We start from the raw sequence: 16,221 nt of genomic DNA on the forward strand, positions 1-16,221 counted from the left end.
GGGGGGCTGGGCATTGGGCACTGGCTGGGGGAGCTGGGTGCAGGGGATGGGCACACGGGAGCGCTGGGCATCAGGAGTGGGGCGGCAGGGTGCACACTGTTGGGGGGCTGGGCATTGGGCACTGACTGTGGGAGCTGGGTGCAGGAGGTTAGCAAAGGGGGGCACTGGACTCCAGGAGTGGGGCGGCAGGGTGCACACTGTTGGGGGGCTGGGCATTATGCCCTGTGGGGCTGGGCACTTGGCATTGGGGTTCTAGCAATGGACAGGGACCGTGGGCGACAGCGCCGCGTCTTTGGCCCCATGGGACGTTCTGCCTTCAGGGTGAGGCTTGTCTGGGCAGGAGACACGGGGTCCTCTGGGGCTGGATCCAGACTGTCGGATTAACTCCCCCAGGCACTAAGGACCGTCTCCAGCCCCACTCCCCGTGCCCGGTGCCTTCTCCACGCAGCCTCCTCTGCCCAAAAATACCGAGCATTTAGAAACCAAAACAAACCAGCCCCTGTGTGCACGGCGCTCTCACTCCCCGCGGGACAGGGTGAGAGAGGATGATCCACAGGTGCCAGTCATGTCTGGGGATGCAGGGTGCGAAGAGGCCCAGATATTGCAGTGATGGGGGTGGGTAAGAACCTGTCTCAGATGGAGGGCTTGGCCGTAGCAGCAGAGGGGTGGCAGGGCATGTGCTATGGGAGGCAGAGGCAGGGTCTGGGAGGTTGGACTTGGAACGCTGGGCACAAGCAAACATACAATACAGCCAAACATTCAGTACAGCCAAGCGGAGGGTCACACATCTAGAAACACAGAGGCCAGGCCAGACAGACAGACTGGGGGAGTCTATCCCGGGAAGCAGCGACTCTGAAAATGATTTGGAGGTTGTGGTGAACATGAGCCCCCAGGGGGACACTGCAACCAAAAGGGCTGATGTGATCCTGGGATGCGTAAACGGGGGAATCCCGAGGAGGAGCAGAGCGGTGATTTTATCTCTGGATTGGGCACTGGTGCGACGCTGCTGGAATCCCATGTCCGGTTCTGGGGCCCCCAGTTCAGGAAGGCTGTGGATAAATTGGAGAGGGGGCAGAGAAGAGCTGGCGAAGCATTAGGGCTTGTCTAGATTGGCAGCGCTAAAGCGCTTTAGCGGCCCCCAGCGCTGGGGAACTGGTTACAGTGACGCTTTCCAGCGCTGCAGCTCGCTGCGCTCAGGGGGGTGTTTTTTCACACCCCTGAGAGAGAACGTTGCAGCGCTGTTAATTGAGTGTAGACAAGCCCTCCGAAAACCTGCTTTCTAGAGGGACACGCCACCTATTTAGTTTAACAAGGAGAATGTTAAGAGTGGACTTGATCACAGCCTTTAAGTACCTACATGGGGAACAAATACTTAACAATTGTGCTTCTTTTTTTCTCCTGTGCCCCCCGCCGAGTTTTGTACAGGTGGCAGCTCCCAGGCGGAGCGCTGACTGCAGGAGAGGTGCCGCTGCCAGCTGGTGCCCCTGGGGCAGGGAGTCACATTTTGTTTATAAACAGAGGCAGGGTGAGTCCATAGGAAAGGCTGGGGATTAAATTAAGGATGCGGCAGCCATGAACTGAGCCTGTGTGACAAACTGGGACTGTTCTTAGTGGGGTCTTTAAATGCTGAGCGGGGAGTATGGAGCTGGGCGGGTGGCAGGGGAGTTTGGCTGGGACTGGCTGCATTGGGGCTGGGAGACTGGCCTTGAGGGAAGATACCTGAACATGTAACCTGAGAACCCAGGAGGGGGATGGGGCCAGGTGACACCTCTGCCCGGGAAACTGGACAAAGGCTGGGGCAGCCTCCCCCGGCTCCTGAGTGAGAGACGCTGGAGGGAGTTGGCAGGAGCTGGCTGGTGTAATGGAGGGGAGCCCAGATGGGGCTCTGACCCCTCAACAGGGCTGTGGTGCCCTTGGGACCCCAAGATGGACCTATTTGAGGGTTTCCTGTTGTCTGTGCCTGCAAGACCTGTCTTGGACTGTGTTCCTGTCGTCTGAACAAACCTTCTGCTTTACTGGCTGGCTGAGAGTCATGGTGAATCGCAGGAAGCCGGGGGTGCAGGGCCCTGTCTCCCTCCCACACTCCATGACAGCCTGTAAAAGTGCCTGGACGGTTCGGTGCTTTGTAACCCCCACTAGATGCCGAGCTGCATCTTTGGGTGCCTAAAAACCTTTGAGACTCTGTCCCTAAGGCACTGGCCTGAGGTCAGACAGTCCCTGGGGGGAGTAGAACCCACGTCTCTCAGGGCCAGTTCCCGATCCACTGCACCAGCCTCTCTCTCTGCTGCATGCTCTGATCGATGGGAGCAAAGGCAAGGTGGCCAGTTCTCTGAGACTCCAGCAAACGGTCCCAGGCGATTGAGAATGATCCCTGGCTGGCAGGATGAAAAGCAGCACAGAGGTCAGGAAGGCTGAAGAAAGAAAGAGAAGGAGAGTCAGGTGAGAGGCGAGCACTCACCCCCCAAGGCCTGGCCGGTTCTGCCCCAGGCTGGGCTGTGCAGCAATGCCTGCTGGGCAGTTTTAGTTTTTAACTGAAACCCATTTTGTTTTGTCATGTTTTTGTTCTGAGCTGGAGAAAAGGAAGGCATGAGACAGTGTCGGATGAGTATCCGGTGTGTTTATGCCTCAGATTTGTAGGGTTTCAGCTGCATCACACCAGTTCCAGAACAAAGAACAGAAACTGCATCCCGAGTCCAGAACGCCGACGATGATTGTCAGGATTTGTGTTATTCACTGGGCACCATCTGTGTGCTCAGCGCTGTTCAGAATAGGCCAGAACATGTAGTTCCCGAGCCGATGTGTAGCCCTGGATAAAACGGCTCAGATATTTAAGGATGAAGTATAGAGTTATTGACCACACATGTTCTCACATGGTCACTGTGATGTTTAGAATCACAGAATCATAGACTATCAGGGTTGGAAGGGACCTCAGGAGGTATCTAGTCCAACCCCCTGCTCAAAGCAGGACCAAATCCCAACTAAATCATCCCAGCCAGGGCTTTGTCAAGCCGGACCTTAAAAACCTCTAAGGAAGGAGATTCCACCACCTCCCTAGGTAACCCATTCCAGTGTTTCACCACCCTCCTAGTGAAAAAGTTTTTCCTAATATCCAACCTAGACCTCCCCCACTGCAACTTGAGACCATCACTCCTTGTTCTGTCATCTCATACCACTGAAAACAGTTTAGATTCAGCTTCTTTGGATCCCCCTTTCAGGTAGTTGAAAGCAGCTATCAAATCCCCCCTCGTTCTTCTCTTCTGCAGACTAAACAAGCCCAGTTCCCTCAGCCTCTCCTCATAAGTCATGTGCTCCAGACCCCTAATCATTTTTGTTGCCCTCCACTGGACTCTTTCCAATTTTTCCACATCCTTCTTGTAGTGTGGGGCCCAAAACTGGACACAGTACACTAGATGAGGCCTAACCAGTGCTGAATAGAGGGTGTCAAGGTTCCTTCCCCACTCTGAACTTTAGGGTATAGATGTGGGGACCTGCATGAGAAGCTCTAAACTTAACTACCAGCTTAGATCTGGTTTTGCTGCCACCACTCCCGAGTGCTAACTCCCTTCCCTGGGTAGTCTTGAGAGACTTCTCCACCAATTGCCTGGTGAACACCGATCCAAACCCTTGGCTCTTAAAACAAGGAGAAATTAACCATTCCCCCTCCTTTCCCCCCACCAATCCCAGTGAGTCCAGATCCAACCCCCTTGGATCTTAAAACAAGGAAAAATCAATCAGGTTCTTAAAAAGAAGGCTTTTAATTAAAGAAAGAAAGGTAAAAATCATCTCTGTAAAATCAGGATGGAAAATAACTTTACAGGGTAATCAGATTCAAAGAGCCCAGAGGAACCTCCTGTAGCCTTAAGTTCAAAGTTACAGCAAACAGAGATAAACACTCTAGCAAAAGGTACATTTACAAGTTGAGAAAACAAAGATAAACCTAACATGCCTTGCCTGGCTGTTACTTACAAGTTTGAAATAATGAGAGACTCGTTCAGAAGATTTGGAGAGCACGGATTGATGTCTGGTCCCTCTCAGTCCCAAGAGCGAACAACCCCCAAAATAAAGAGCACAAACAAAAGCCTTCCCCCCAACCAAGATTTGAAAGTATCTTGTCCCCTTACTGGTCCTTTGGGTCAGATGTCCACCAGGTTATCCGAGCTTCTTAACCCTTTACAGGGAAAAGGATTTTGGAGTCTCTGGCCAGGACGGATTTTATAGTATTGTACACAGGAGGGCTGTTACCCTTCCCTTTATAGTTATGACAGAGGGGAATGATCATGTCCCTCGATCTGCTGGCAATGCTCCTACTTATACAGCCCAAAATGCCGTTAGCCTTCTTGACAACAAGGGCACACTGCTGACTCATATCCAGACACTGGGGCATGAGTGGAGGCGCTGATGGCAATAGAAGTTTTACCGGATTAACGACTAGATTTGACCCTCCCACTTTCTTTCAAGAGGAGGAGCTGCCCAGAGCTCCCGTGCCTGTTTATTTTCCTTTCCTGCCTGCAGTGGCCCTGAGCTACCTCAGACATCTCCATTTTTTTCTCAGTTTTTAGAATGTGGAAGTTTCTTGGTGTTTGCTTTTAAATGTTCTCCTGTGAAAACTGCAACTCAGTCGCTCTAGTGTTTTGTGTTTACGAGCCTTAAAGAAAAATGAACTGTCTAGCCCCCGTGGCTGTGGAGAAAGTTTCAAAATATGCACCTTCAAGGCTCAAAAAACAGAAGGCAAAGAAAAAGAAAAAGAACTCCAAATCTATTATTTTATGCAAGCTCATGATTTTAAAGCCAATCTCATGATTTTTGAACATTTGGGGTTGGCAGTTCTGTGACAGTGACTTGAGAGTGTCAGTTTCACTCCCATTTAAAGTCAGTTTCTATCTAGTCTATAATTTGTAGCCGGGTACAAATTATAGAGCCCCAAGCAGGTGCAGTATAAACTCACGGGGCCTTCCCCTAGTAGGATGTTTCCAAAAGCTAAATGATCTATTCCAAGCTTGGTGAACAGCAAAAAAGTGATAGAAAGTCATCTAGATTTTTCTACAAGTATTTCAATTGTTGTATTCAAGGGTAAGAATGTACATTAAAATTTTAAATCTAACCAGTGTCCCTTAAGTGACTTGTCACAAGATGTCAGAACGTGTTCCTATTAGAGCTGAGTGGGTCTAATATTTAATTTTCTTTCTTTGTATAGAAATTAGATACAGTGCTCCTGTCAGCTCATTTTGAAGTTATCTGCAAAAAAACCCTAGAGTTTTCAGATGCCCAAGTAGATGCCCCTGGAATCACGATTAAAGTTGCTCCCTTCCCTCCCCCCATCTGAAATGGTGCCCCTGTCCTCAGTCTAGTAGACAAAGGTCTAACAAGACCCAGTGACTGGAAGATGAAGCTAGACAAATTCAGACAGAAAATAATGAGTAACTTTTTGACAGTGAAGGTAACATGCCCAGGGGTGTGGTGTGTTCTCAGTAACAGGCAATTTTAAAATCAGGACTGGATGTTTCTAAGACACCTGCTGTGATTCAAACAGGAATTAATTCAGGGACGTTCTGGGGCTCGGATGACATCTCAGGTTGGACTAGCTGATCACAACGATCCCTTCTGGCCTTGGGATCAATGAAGTCCAGGATCTCCTGGTTTCAGTTCAAAGAGGAATCGGGTTCAGGTTCTGCTCTGTGTCCAGTCATCCTGGGCAACCCCATAACCATCTGGAGAGAAAGAGTCACCTCTCCTTCTCAGGAATTATCTGGAATATTTAGCAGCTGCTAAAGTCCTCCTCACTTAAATGCACACCCGGGCAGGGGGCTGTTTCTCACAGAGAGGAACTTGGGTGGGAAGCGGATGAAGGAGGAATGTCCTATGTCTCTTTAGCCAGTCATGTCCGTGCACTGTGCCTCAGTTTCATTATCTGTAGTGTAGAGTAGTATGTATGGCTATTGACCGACTCCCCTTCAAAATGGAATGGCCGAGCCCGTGCTGTTATGAACTCCTGTGCTCTGCTGAATGCCAAAGCCCTGACAGGCTGCCCCGTGTCTCTGCCTGGGTAATTGCAGCTACGAGCATGTGGACAAGAGCAGCTCCAGGGACCCCGCCCACAAACAGAGTCTATGACAATTCTGTGCTTCCCCAGGGGGCATGTGATGCCGGGGACAGTAGGGAGGTGCTGGGGAATCCAGGTGTTTGTTTGAAACAAAAAGGCCTCCTCATACATCTAACACAGGAAGCAGTCAGACTCATTTGGCAGATCCAGGCAACACTGAAAGCTAGCAGCTGGCAATGCCCTTGAAAACTGGACTGGGGTGATGAAGTTGTTGGTTATCTGAGGCGCTGATTGTCTCCGGGATTGCAGCTGGCCGTTCGGTGGACAGAGACTAGGCGGCTGGAACAACCTGCACTTTGCATGTCCAGGTGTCCCCATGGGTGCTGCTATTTTAAAGTGAAACGCTCACTTTGCATTTCATAGAGTCCTAGGCCCGTAGGGTTAGAGGGGACAGCAAGGGTCAGCTAGTCCAGCGGTTTGCTAGACTGTCCCCCTTTCAGGAGGCTGATTTGTCTTGTGTACCCCCAAGTTTCACCTCACTTAAAAACTACCTGCTCACGTTTGTATTTTTGGGTCTGATTTTGTATCCCAGCGCACACTATTCCTGAAAAATGGCTGACTTGCTCATTTTTACCATAGAATTATACATCAATTGGAGTATAAATATTGCTCTTACATTTCCATGTATAATGTCCGGAGCACTCAAAACAAGTCACTGTCCGTATGGAATTTTCGTTTGTACTGACTTCGCTAGTGCTTGCTATGTAGCCTGTTGTAAAACCAGGCAAATCTCTAGATGAGGTGATGTACTTCCTGGAAGATCTCTGTGTCCCCCCGGTAGAGAACCCTGCCCTAATCTAACCCCCTGCCACGATGCAGGATTTGGTGGTCTCTTTCCAGGCTTTCCAAAGGGGAGGGGGTCTGAGTGTGAGCGAGAGAGCTTGAAAAGGGAATCAGATTTCAGAGTAGCAGCCGTGTTAACACTTTCAAAACTTTAACTGCAGCTTAACAAAGTTTTTTGCCTGGGAATTTCCTTAGTTGTATTTTTTTAATAAGATCGTAAGAACGTCCATAGTGGGTCAGACCAATGGTCTACCTAGCCCACTATCCTGTCTTCTGACAGTGGTTGATACCAGATGCTTCAGAGCAAATGATGAGAACAGGGTGATTATCGAGTGATCCATCCCCTGTCGTCCAGCCCCAGCATCTGCCAGTCAGAGGTTTAAGGGCGCCCAGAGCGTGGGGTTGCCTCCCTGGCCACCATAGCCGTTGGTGAACCTATCCTCCATGAACTTATCTAACTCTTGGGGTTTTTTTTAACCCAGTTACAGTTTTGGCCTTCGCAACATCCCCGGCAAAGCCAGGAGTCCTTAAGAGGTTGGGTGCATTTCTACATGATGTACAGATGGAGGTATAAATAGAGAGCACTTAGTTACTGAGGGCTGGTCTACACTGGGGGGGGGGGGGGGGGCGATCCAAGATATGCAACTTCTGCTACACGAATAGCATAGCTGAAATCGAAGTAGCTTGGATCGAATTACTGGGGTCCAGACGGCGCGGGATCGACGGCCGTCGACTGCGCTACCGCCGCTTGCTCTGGTGGAGTTCCGGAGTCGACGGTGAGAGCGTTTGGGGATCGATATATCGCGTCTTAACGAGACGCGATCTATCGATCCCGGATAAATCGATTGCTACCCGCCGATACGGGTAGTGAAGACGTATCCTTAGTTATAAGAATCTGGCACGAGACCTTGACATTTCTGGCCATCCCAATTGCTATGTTGAGAACAAGCAACATAATGAGACCACGCCAACGGTAATGAGCAGGGTCAGGCTTTACACGGTCCGCCTCCTGTGCGGCTTTCAGCCAAGCAGATATTCTACGCGTTCTTTGTCAAAGTGAAATAATCCCTCTTCCCAGCAGGTTCCCAGCCTTTCTGCTGAATTCACTGACGTTGCTAGGTTGCTTTTCAAGTTGGAGCTGAATGGTGCAATTCCTTTGAACAGGGCTTAGCACAGAGGGTGAACCTACTCAGTAAGCATCCAGTCCTGCGAGTTTTTGCTCAGTCAGGGAGGCCTCCCTCAGGCAAGAAGTCCAGTAGCCACGCTTGTGAGTAAGGACCGCTCCCCGCTGGAAATGCGGATGTACGCCCCATGGGCCGCAGTGTGTTTGCTGCCAGTCCTGGGACAGAGGAATGTGTGATCAGCAACTAGGTTACTAAACCCAGCAAGTGAAAACCCATCTGAACATTCTCAAGGTGGGGAAGTGGAACTGATGGGGAATGGCAAACGCATACGTGCATGTCTAGGCCGATGACCGGCTTCCTTCCACTCCGGTGACGTAGCTGTAGGATTATTGTTCTGGGCATTTGCAAGGTGTCCATCCTGACTTCTCAGGGCTAGTGTAGCCAGAGAGGGGGGAAACGTTCTGCACGGGAGCCCTGAAGAGAGGCTGGTTTTTGGAATATGTTGCAACTTTGCTTTGTTCTGATGAAGCAGCGAGAACAGACAGTGGTGTGATAACTGACGTGCCCTTATCTGTGCCAGCGGGGTCTCGGTCACAGCCTGCCGGTCACATTTCCAAATAAGGCTTCGTTCTCCTGCAAACTAACCAGCGAGAGGGGAAATGCCCTTTAGCTTTGCTTTGCACAGTGTTGGGTCTTTTTATGCTTTTACTCAGCGTAGGCCTTGATCCTGTAGTGGGCTCAGCGGGCCACATTCATAGGATCGGGGCCCTAGATTGTGAGATCGTCAGGGACTGTGGCCCAGACCCTCAAAGGTATTTAGGAACCTGCCTCCCACTGAAACCCATCTTTCCCTGCTTCAGTCCAAGCATAATACCCGGTAGTGTGAACACAGGCACTGCCACATTGGCTCAGCCCCCAGATCCAGCTAGTTATGGGCCCCATCTCCGACAGTGTTCAGAGCAAGATGCCAGAACCCCCTAGTGACAAGTCTGGAATAACCTGCCTCAGTCAGAGGTTGGCTCGGGGCTCGATGCAGGAGGAGCTCTGTCGAATCCTGCCAGGCGTCACTGGGGCCGTGCTCATTGCCTGGAGAAGAGTCTCCGGTCGGTTCAGAAGTCCTGCAAAGCTCTCCACCTCCATGGTGGCTAGCGACAGTGAGCACACAGCCCTGATCCGCCTGGCGTGACAAGAGCTTTCCTGACTGGTCTGAGGTGACGAATGTTCCTTGTTCTTCCGTTCCGAGGGAGTGTCCACAGCAGCACCTGATCTGCCACCTCTGCCCTTCATTACTTCATACCCTCAGCCCTGTCTCCTCTTACTCCCGCTCCAGGTGAACTCTCCTGACTGTTCCAGTCTCTCTCTCCATGGAGAAATCTCTTCTTCCACTGATCGCTTTGGCTCTTTCTCTCTGTTCTCTGCCATGCGATGCACGCGGTGTCCGGGTGCGGCTGCCCTGCTGGTTTAGACAATGGTACAAGAGAATTCCCCATAATTATTCCCCTCCCGTTCCTTATACAGCTGAACCGCTTGGTTGCCTTTTTGACCGCAGCTGTGCACTGAGCAGAGGTCTGCATTGCACGGTCTACAGTACTGCCCAGGTCCCTTTCGTGAGTCGATACAGTTCATTTAGACCAGGGGTCTCAAACATGTGGCCCGCGGGCCGCATGCGGCCCACAGAGCTATTTCCTGCGGCCCGCCAAGCAGCCCGCGCTCCCCCCCCCCGCGGCCTACCTTCGGGCCAGGGGTGGGCAAACTACACCCGCGGGATTGCCCCCCTCGAGCCCCGCGCCGCTCCCTGAAGCGGCTGGCATCACGTCCCTGCGGCCGGGGGGAGGGGAGGGAGCAGAGGGCTCCGTGTGTTGCCCTGGTTTCCAGGCACCGCCCCCCCCCCCAGTTCCCATTGGCTGGGAACGGGGAACCACGGCCAATGGGAGCTTTGGGGGAGGTACCTGGAGGAGCGGTAAGCAGCGCGCAGAGCCCTGCGTCCCCCCTCCCCCAGGGGCCACAGGGACATGGTTCCAGCTGCTTCCCAGAGCGGAGCGGAGCTGGGGCAGGTAGGGAAGCAGGCAGCCTGCCCTGGCTCCGGTGTGCGCCACTGCCACCCCGGAGCCCGAAGCCCTCCTGCACCCTGCCCTCCAACTCCCTGCCCAGAGCCCCCTGCCTGCACCCCAATCCCCTGCCCTGAGCCCCCTGTTGCATCCCGCATCCCTCCTGCACCCCAACTCCCTGCCCAGAGCCCCCTGCCTGCACCCCAACCCCCTGCCCTGAGCCCCCTGCCAGAATCCCAATCCTCTGTCACACCCCGTACTCCCTCCTGCCCATTCATTTCATTTGATGACCCCTAGTTCTTATATTATGGGAATAAGTAAATAACTTTTCCTTATTCACTTTCTCCACATCACTCATGGTTTTGTAGACCTCTATCATATCCCCCCTTAGTCTCCTCTTTTCCAAGCTGAAAAGTCCTAGCCTCTTTAATCTCTCCTCATATGGGACCCCTTCCAAACCCCTCATCATTTGAGTTGCCCTTTTCTGAACCTTTAATCAGCTCTCTCTGCTCCTGACTCACCTAAATACCTAAATGTCATCTGCAAATTGTGCTCCCTCACTATTCACCCCCGCCCCAGTGCAGATTGTTAATAAATATATTAACACAGGGCCTAGGCCAGAGCCTGAAGGGTACCACCGGTACCCTGGGGCCGGGATGGAAATGGGCCATTTAATGCTGTTATTTGCTCTCTGACTCCTGGCCTGTTTTTGTGCCACGACAATACTTTGTCTCTCGCTCCAGGACAATTTCGCTTCTTTTGTGGCTACTTGTATGGGACCTTGTCCAAGGCTTTTGGAATCTTGATACATTGTGTCACCTGGTCTCCTTTATCCGTTCCTTGCTCCTCACGGCCAAAATGGTCAGAGATCAGGGAGGCGCGGCTTGGCTTGGCAGATCTGGGCCGGGCAGAGCTGCTCCAAGCAGGATTTCCGGTGTTTTGTTGTTTTGTTTTTAATTCTCCTTTCAGCCAACATGCCAGATATCAACTGGAATTCCCCCAATCGCCCCAAGAGCCTTTTAAAACGATAGCGACAGCATTTGCTGCTTTCCAGGTCTCCGGGGCCAGGGCCATTTTTTAGTGAGAGGTTGTGGGGGTTTGCTAATAGCTTGGCCCCTTGTTCTATAGCTCCTTTAAATCTCTTGGGTGGACCATCTGGGGGTGCTGCCAGGTGACTCGTGCCAGCCCGCCTTCTCCTGTCACCTCCATCTCGGAGAGCGCCTAGGCGTTGTTGCCAGCAAAGGGCAGATTCGGGGTAGGAATCTCCCAGCGTCCGCCAGGGTGGAATCTGAGGTTCTCGGTGGTAACATTCAGATATGCTGCCCCACTCCCAAAATGAAATGCAACCTCTCAGGAAGGGAAGTAGCCCAGTGCCCAGGGACATTGAATTTTACCATGGGCTGCAGGGAGGTTTCTGGCTGTCCCACTGGAGCATGGGGAGGTAAAGCCCTCTGCTCCCCGACCATCACTGTGGTGTCTGGTCACTCCCGCCCTGGGGCTGGATTGGAAGTGGCAGCCCAGCAATGCAAGGCTACATCCTCCGGGGGGGCTGGCGGGCCGGTCGGGGCCAACCTGCTGTCGTGAATTGCAGGTGCTGTTCCGGAAGCTTTACGGCCCCATGTGGAAATCCACCTTTGGGAAGTACAAGAACGTGAACATCGGGAGCCCGGAGATCCTGGAGCAGCTGCTGAGGCAGGAGGGGAAATACCCCATGAGGAGCGACATGGCCCTGTGGAAGGAGCATCGGGATATCCGGCAGCTGCCCTACGGCCCGTTCACCGAGTGAGTCCAATGATCAAGGCGTTCCCGAGCGCCGCTGCAATGCAAACCTCGTATGGGCCCCCAGGTCAATACAGGGCTGGCGTCCCGAGCAGCTGCGTACGATAGACTGGCCTGCCGTAGGCAGGAGGTGAGACTACTTGAGTTAATGGTCCCTTCGGACCCTCTAGGCCGGTGTTTCTCCACGACTGGTCCATGGACCGGCGCCAGGCCCTGAGAGCTCCCTGGCCCAGTTGAGGAAGGCAGCAAGCTGAGAAACGTGGCTCTAGGGAACGGAGTGATTCCCGTGTGGGCTAGCGAGAGTAGTGCCATTACTTGGGTGACTGACTGGCGGTGCTGGTACCCAGGCAGCATTGCATTTGGACACTTGCCTTTGCTCCGTCCTGAAGGCTCAGCACGGCCTGCCAAAGCCGTACAGAGACGGCAGGATTAACAGGTCACGGCTGACCTGGTTTTCCCCACGTGAGTCATTTCCCTTGTGGGGAACTCCCGCTGGGCTGGCTACAAGGCCTGTCCATCAAAAGGCAGGTGATGATTGTGATTAGCGAATCGAAATCCATTGCAAAAACCCCCACGACGTGAACGTTTTACTGCGCCAGCCCAGATTTTCCGCAATTTTCTTTTGGAACAAAAAGCTTTGAGCCAATGTGTTAATTTGGGGGGGCAAGCGACCCGGTCTCCCACGCCTCGGCCTTACAGAGCGGCAGGACGCTTTCCCTTCCCATGGAAAGGCAGGGTTCCGAAAAACGTTTTGCTTCTAAATGGTTGGTCGGAGAGCAGGAAATTGGGGCGACGTCGAGGATTGGGCCGAAAGATTTTGGTGCTGGGGAAACGTGGGAGTTTCTTTTGAAATTTTCATCACAGATCATTTCTGGTGATGCCGGCTAGGTCCCGCTAGTGACCGAGCCTCCGTGGTCTTGGGCGCAGGGCCCGTAGCTGAGGAGGGTCAGAACCCCAGACTGGGTCAGACCAGTGTTATGGGCAGCAGGGAGGTGGAGGGACAGAGGCACTGGGGTTTGACCAGGACACCCCCCCACTCCTCCCCGAGTGGGCACTTCTGGAATAACCGGCCCGCGGGATGTTTCCCTCCATGCCCGAGAGTCCGTGGTTGGGTCATGCCCTGGAGCAGGGGGTTTAGTGCCCTGGTACAGTTGTCCCCATCTCCTGGCACTGTGGCAGGGGCTCTCCGGGTGCAGGGCTGGTTCTTGAGGGGAAGTGGGGGCCACACAGCAGGTGCAGCTGGAACTGGGGGGAGGCTCTACCTTGGGAAGGAAAAGCGACCTCCGGTGTTACAGGGGAGTTCCCGGCCTTCCCTTCATCTCTCGGCTCTTCCCTGCCAGCCCCGCGTGTACCGGGGGGGCAGCTTGGCGTCCCGCTCCCAGCTGCCCCTCGGCGTGGGTGGGCGCTAAGCCATCTCCTGCCTCTCCCCCAGGGAAGGGGAACGCTGGTACCGTCTGCGCCAGGTTCTCAACCAGCGGATGCTGAAGCCGTCGGAGGCCATGCAGTACGCGGGGGCCATCAACGAGGTGGTGTCGGACCTGATGGTCCGGCTGCAGGCAGAGAGGGCGGGGAGCCCCTCGGGGGTCCTGGTGGGGGACGTGGCCAACCTGCTCTACAGATTCGCCCTGGAAGGTAGGTGGCAAGGGGGCGGCTCGGGGGTCCCCGTGGGCCATTGCGTGCTGCCCCCTAGTGCATCCAGACGGACCTACTGCAGCCTTGTGCTGCTTCCCGGGCCTGTGCCCCAGAGCAGCCACTCTCCTCTCCTTCCCGCCAGGCATCTCCTACATCCTCTTCGAGACCCGCATCGGGTGCCTGGAGCGGGAGATCCCCGCGGAGACGCGGCGCTTCATCGACGCCATCGGCCTCATGCTGAAGAACTCCATCTTCGCCACCGTCATGCCCCAGTGGAGCCGGGAGCTGCTGCCCTTCTGGAACCGCTACCTGGCGAGCTGGGACACCATCTTCGCCTTCGGTCTGTGACCAGGGCGGGGAGCTGGGCCAGGCGCCACCCTGGCATCGCTGGGACGGTACCCAGGGCTGGGAGCCGCGTCCCCACCCCTGGCCCTTCGGGGGGAGCAGTTTTGCCTGCTGCAGCTCAGCTCCCTGAAACCAAGTCCTGGCTTCCAGATCTCCCAGCCCTGCCCTCTGTGCGCAGGTATCACGGAGTCCCCCGGCGATGCTCTGGGACTGCTCCCCACAAAGCCAGTCAGGACTCTGGGGAGCCTCCTCTCCCTCGGAGCAGACTGTCTTCAGGGCAAGAAGCTCACACGGTTTCACCTCCTGGGTCTCTCCTGGGAGCAATCAGCATATGCCCCTCCGTGCACTTCCCACAGCGAGTCCGCCCCAGCGGGGTCCTGGGGAAGCCAGAGGGTTCTGCACCCCCACTTCGCAGTCAGACGTGACTCTCAGCCAGCCAGTAACACAGAGGTTTATTAGATGACAGGAACACGGTCTAACACAGAGCTTGTAGGTACAGAGAACAGGACCCCACAGCCGGGTCCATCCTGGGGGGCAGCGAGCCAGACACCAACGTCTGCACTCACTCTGCAGAGAGACAGGGTCCACGCAGCTGGGTGGGCACTAGCCAGGATTGGGTCCTTGTACTAGCATGGGCAGTGAAGCATATTTATAGGGGAACAACTGGACGTTGATTAGCAAAGGCTACACGTGAGTGCAGATAAGAAATGGAAACAGACCAGGTTCCGGGTGTGAATCGCAGGCCTGGGTCTACACTGGTTCCTGGTCCTATACAGCAAAGCAGGTTTTGACAGAGCTGCTGGTTTTCAGTCAGACCCAGGATCTGAGTTCTCACCCCTCACCCTACACTGCAGGGGGGCACCCATGGCTGGCCCGGGCCAGCTCACTCGGGTTCACAGGGCTCGGGCTAAGACTTCTGGGCTCTGGGACCCTGCCAAGTAGGAGGGGCCCAGAGTTCGGGCTGCAGCCCAAGCCCAGAAATCCACACAGCCCCACGGCCCGAGTTGGCTGGCACAGGCCGGCCGCGGGTTTTTAATTCAGTGTAGACGTACTTCCAGGGGGCTCCTCTTTGATTGGATAACCCAGGGTCCCTTTGCCTGTCTTAGATAGGCCCGTCAGCCTTTGCAATGCCCCCACAGCTACGGCCACTCCTCCCCCATTGCTTGTTCCGCGGCTGGTTTCACTCCCCCCCGCCCCCCCGCCATTATTTCTTGATGACTTACCATGTAAATGGGGCTTCCAGGGGGTTGGCTTTGCAATGATTAATTGCCTTCGGAGCCGGGGCAGACAGGCGTCGGCATGTGCCACACTGGGGAACAGAATTTCCGTCTGAGCACGGCTCCGTAGGTAGCAGGAGTCTGTACGTTTTGCAGCGATATTAGCGACCCGTGTGTGGGCGGCTTTCTTGTGGGGTGAGCGCCAGGAGAGCGGTGGCTTGGCTGGAGCGGGTTTGTCAGGCCTGGGAGGAGTTGCTGACACGGAGCCATTGGCCTTGAGGGGTCCCAGGCAGCCAGAGCGAATTCTGCTGCTTCGGGGTCTCTGCTCGCCCCTCTCCCTGGGACCGAGGGCTGCAGGGAGATTGGCTGCAGCTCAGATGTGCGGCAGGACAATTCGCACAGGGAGACCAATCTGCTCCGGGGTGCACGGCCCAGGCCCCCTGCCCCCTGCCACTGTCAGTCCTGGGGGGCAACAAGGATCCACTCAATCCCATCCTAAGAACATAAGAATGGCCGCACCATTCCTTACCCATCCTGGCTAATAGCCATTAATGGACTTAACCTCCATGAATGTATCCAGTTCTCTTTTAAACCCTGTTATAGTCCTAGCTTTCACAACCTCCTCAGGCAAGGAGTTCCACAGGTTGACTGTGCGCTGTGTGAAGAACTTCCTTTTATTTGTTTTAAACCTGCTGCCCATTCATTTCATTTGGTGGCCCCTAGTTCTTATATTATGAGAACAAGTAAATAACTTTTCCTTATTCACTTTCTCCACACCACTCATGATTTTATAGACCTCTATCATATCCCCCCTTCGTCTCCTCTTTTCCATCGAGTTACGGCAGGGGGTGCTTCAATCCTGCCCTGGGCTTGGTGTCCTCCCTGCCTTGCTCCATCCACAGTCAGGGAGCCCCTCAAGTACCCACTGGCAGAGGTGTGCAGCACGGAGCTGGGGGGAGAGTGAAATCTCCCGGCCAGGCCCTGTAATGAATTCATGGCCCATCCCTGTGAGGGAGGGACTCCATGATCCCCCCACGCCCCAGTCTCTGGTGCTATAGCACTGGGCTGGGCGGGCTGTCACCCTGACCCCCCCCTGACAGTGGCTTGCCTGGCAGGGAGATGCTCTGCCCGAGAGTCTGCGTCTCTTGGCACATGCGGGAGGGGGCTCTCTGGGGAGCCCCGTTCCATTGGGG

General features: G+C 54.3%; 1 protein-coding gene across 2 annotated transcripts; it reads left to right on the forward strand.

Annotated features, from left to right (window-relative positions):
- Positions 1-1,342: 1,342 nt before the first annotated feature.
- LOC117884894 (sterol 26-hydroxylase, mitochondrial) lies at positions 1,343-14,097 on the forward strand. Of its 2 annotated transcripts, none has more exons than XM_034785832.1 (4): positions 1,343-1,525; positions 11,647-11,837; positions 13,267-13,466; positions 13,609-14,097. In XM_034785832.1, exons 1-4 carry the CDS (start codon positions 1,358-1,360, stop codon positions 13,812-13,814), a joined length of 765 nt encoding a protein of 254 aa, XP_034641723.1. In that variant the 5' UTR covers positions 1,343-1,357; the 3' UTR covers positions 13,815-14,097. The 2 variants fall into 2 exon arrangements, with proteins under 2 accessions (XP_034641723.1, XP_034641725.1); XM_034785834.1 differs by lacking the exon at positions 1,343-1,525 and adding an exon at positions 9,455-9,478 and having other exon boundaries at positions 13,609-14,093.
- Positions 14,098-16,221: the final 2,124 nt, after the last annotated feature.

Source organism: Trachemys scripta, chromosome 11 (genome assembly GCF_013100865.1).
Source record: "Trachemys scripta elegans isolate TJP31775 chromosome 11, CAS_Tse_1.0, whole genome shotgun sequence".
Lineage (NCBI taxonomy): Eukaryota > Metazoa > Chordata > Testudines > Emydidae > Trachemys > Trachemys scripta.

What these genes read in the sequence shown, in the direction of transcription:
- LOC117884894 (XM_034785832.1), top strand. Translation starts at nt 1,358, where the DNA reads ATGGGGAACAAATACTTAACAATTGTGCTTCTTTTTTTCTCCTGTGCC. An exon ending in TGTTTATAAACAGAGGCAGG is followed by an intron (nt 1,526 to 11,646) that starts GTGAGTCCATAG and finishes CGTGAATTGCAG; the next exon opens with GTGCTGTTCCGGAAGCTTTA. An exon ending in CCCTACGGCCCGTTCACCGA is followed by an intron (nt 11,838 to 13,266) that starts GTGAGTCCAATG and finishes CCTCTCCCCCAG; the next exon opens with GGAAGGGGAACGCTGGTACC.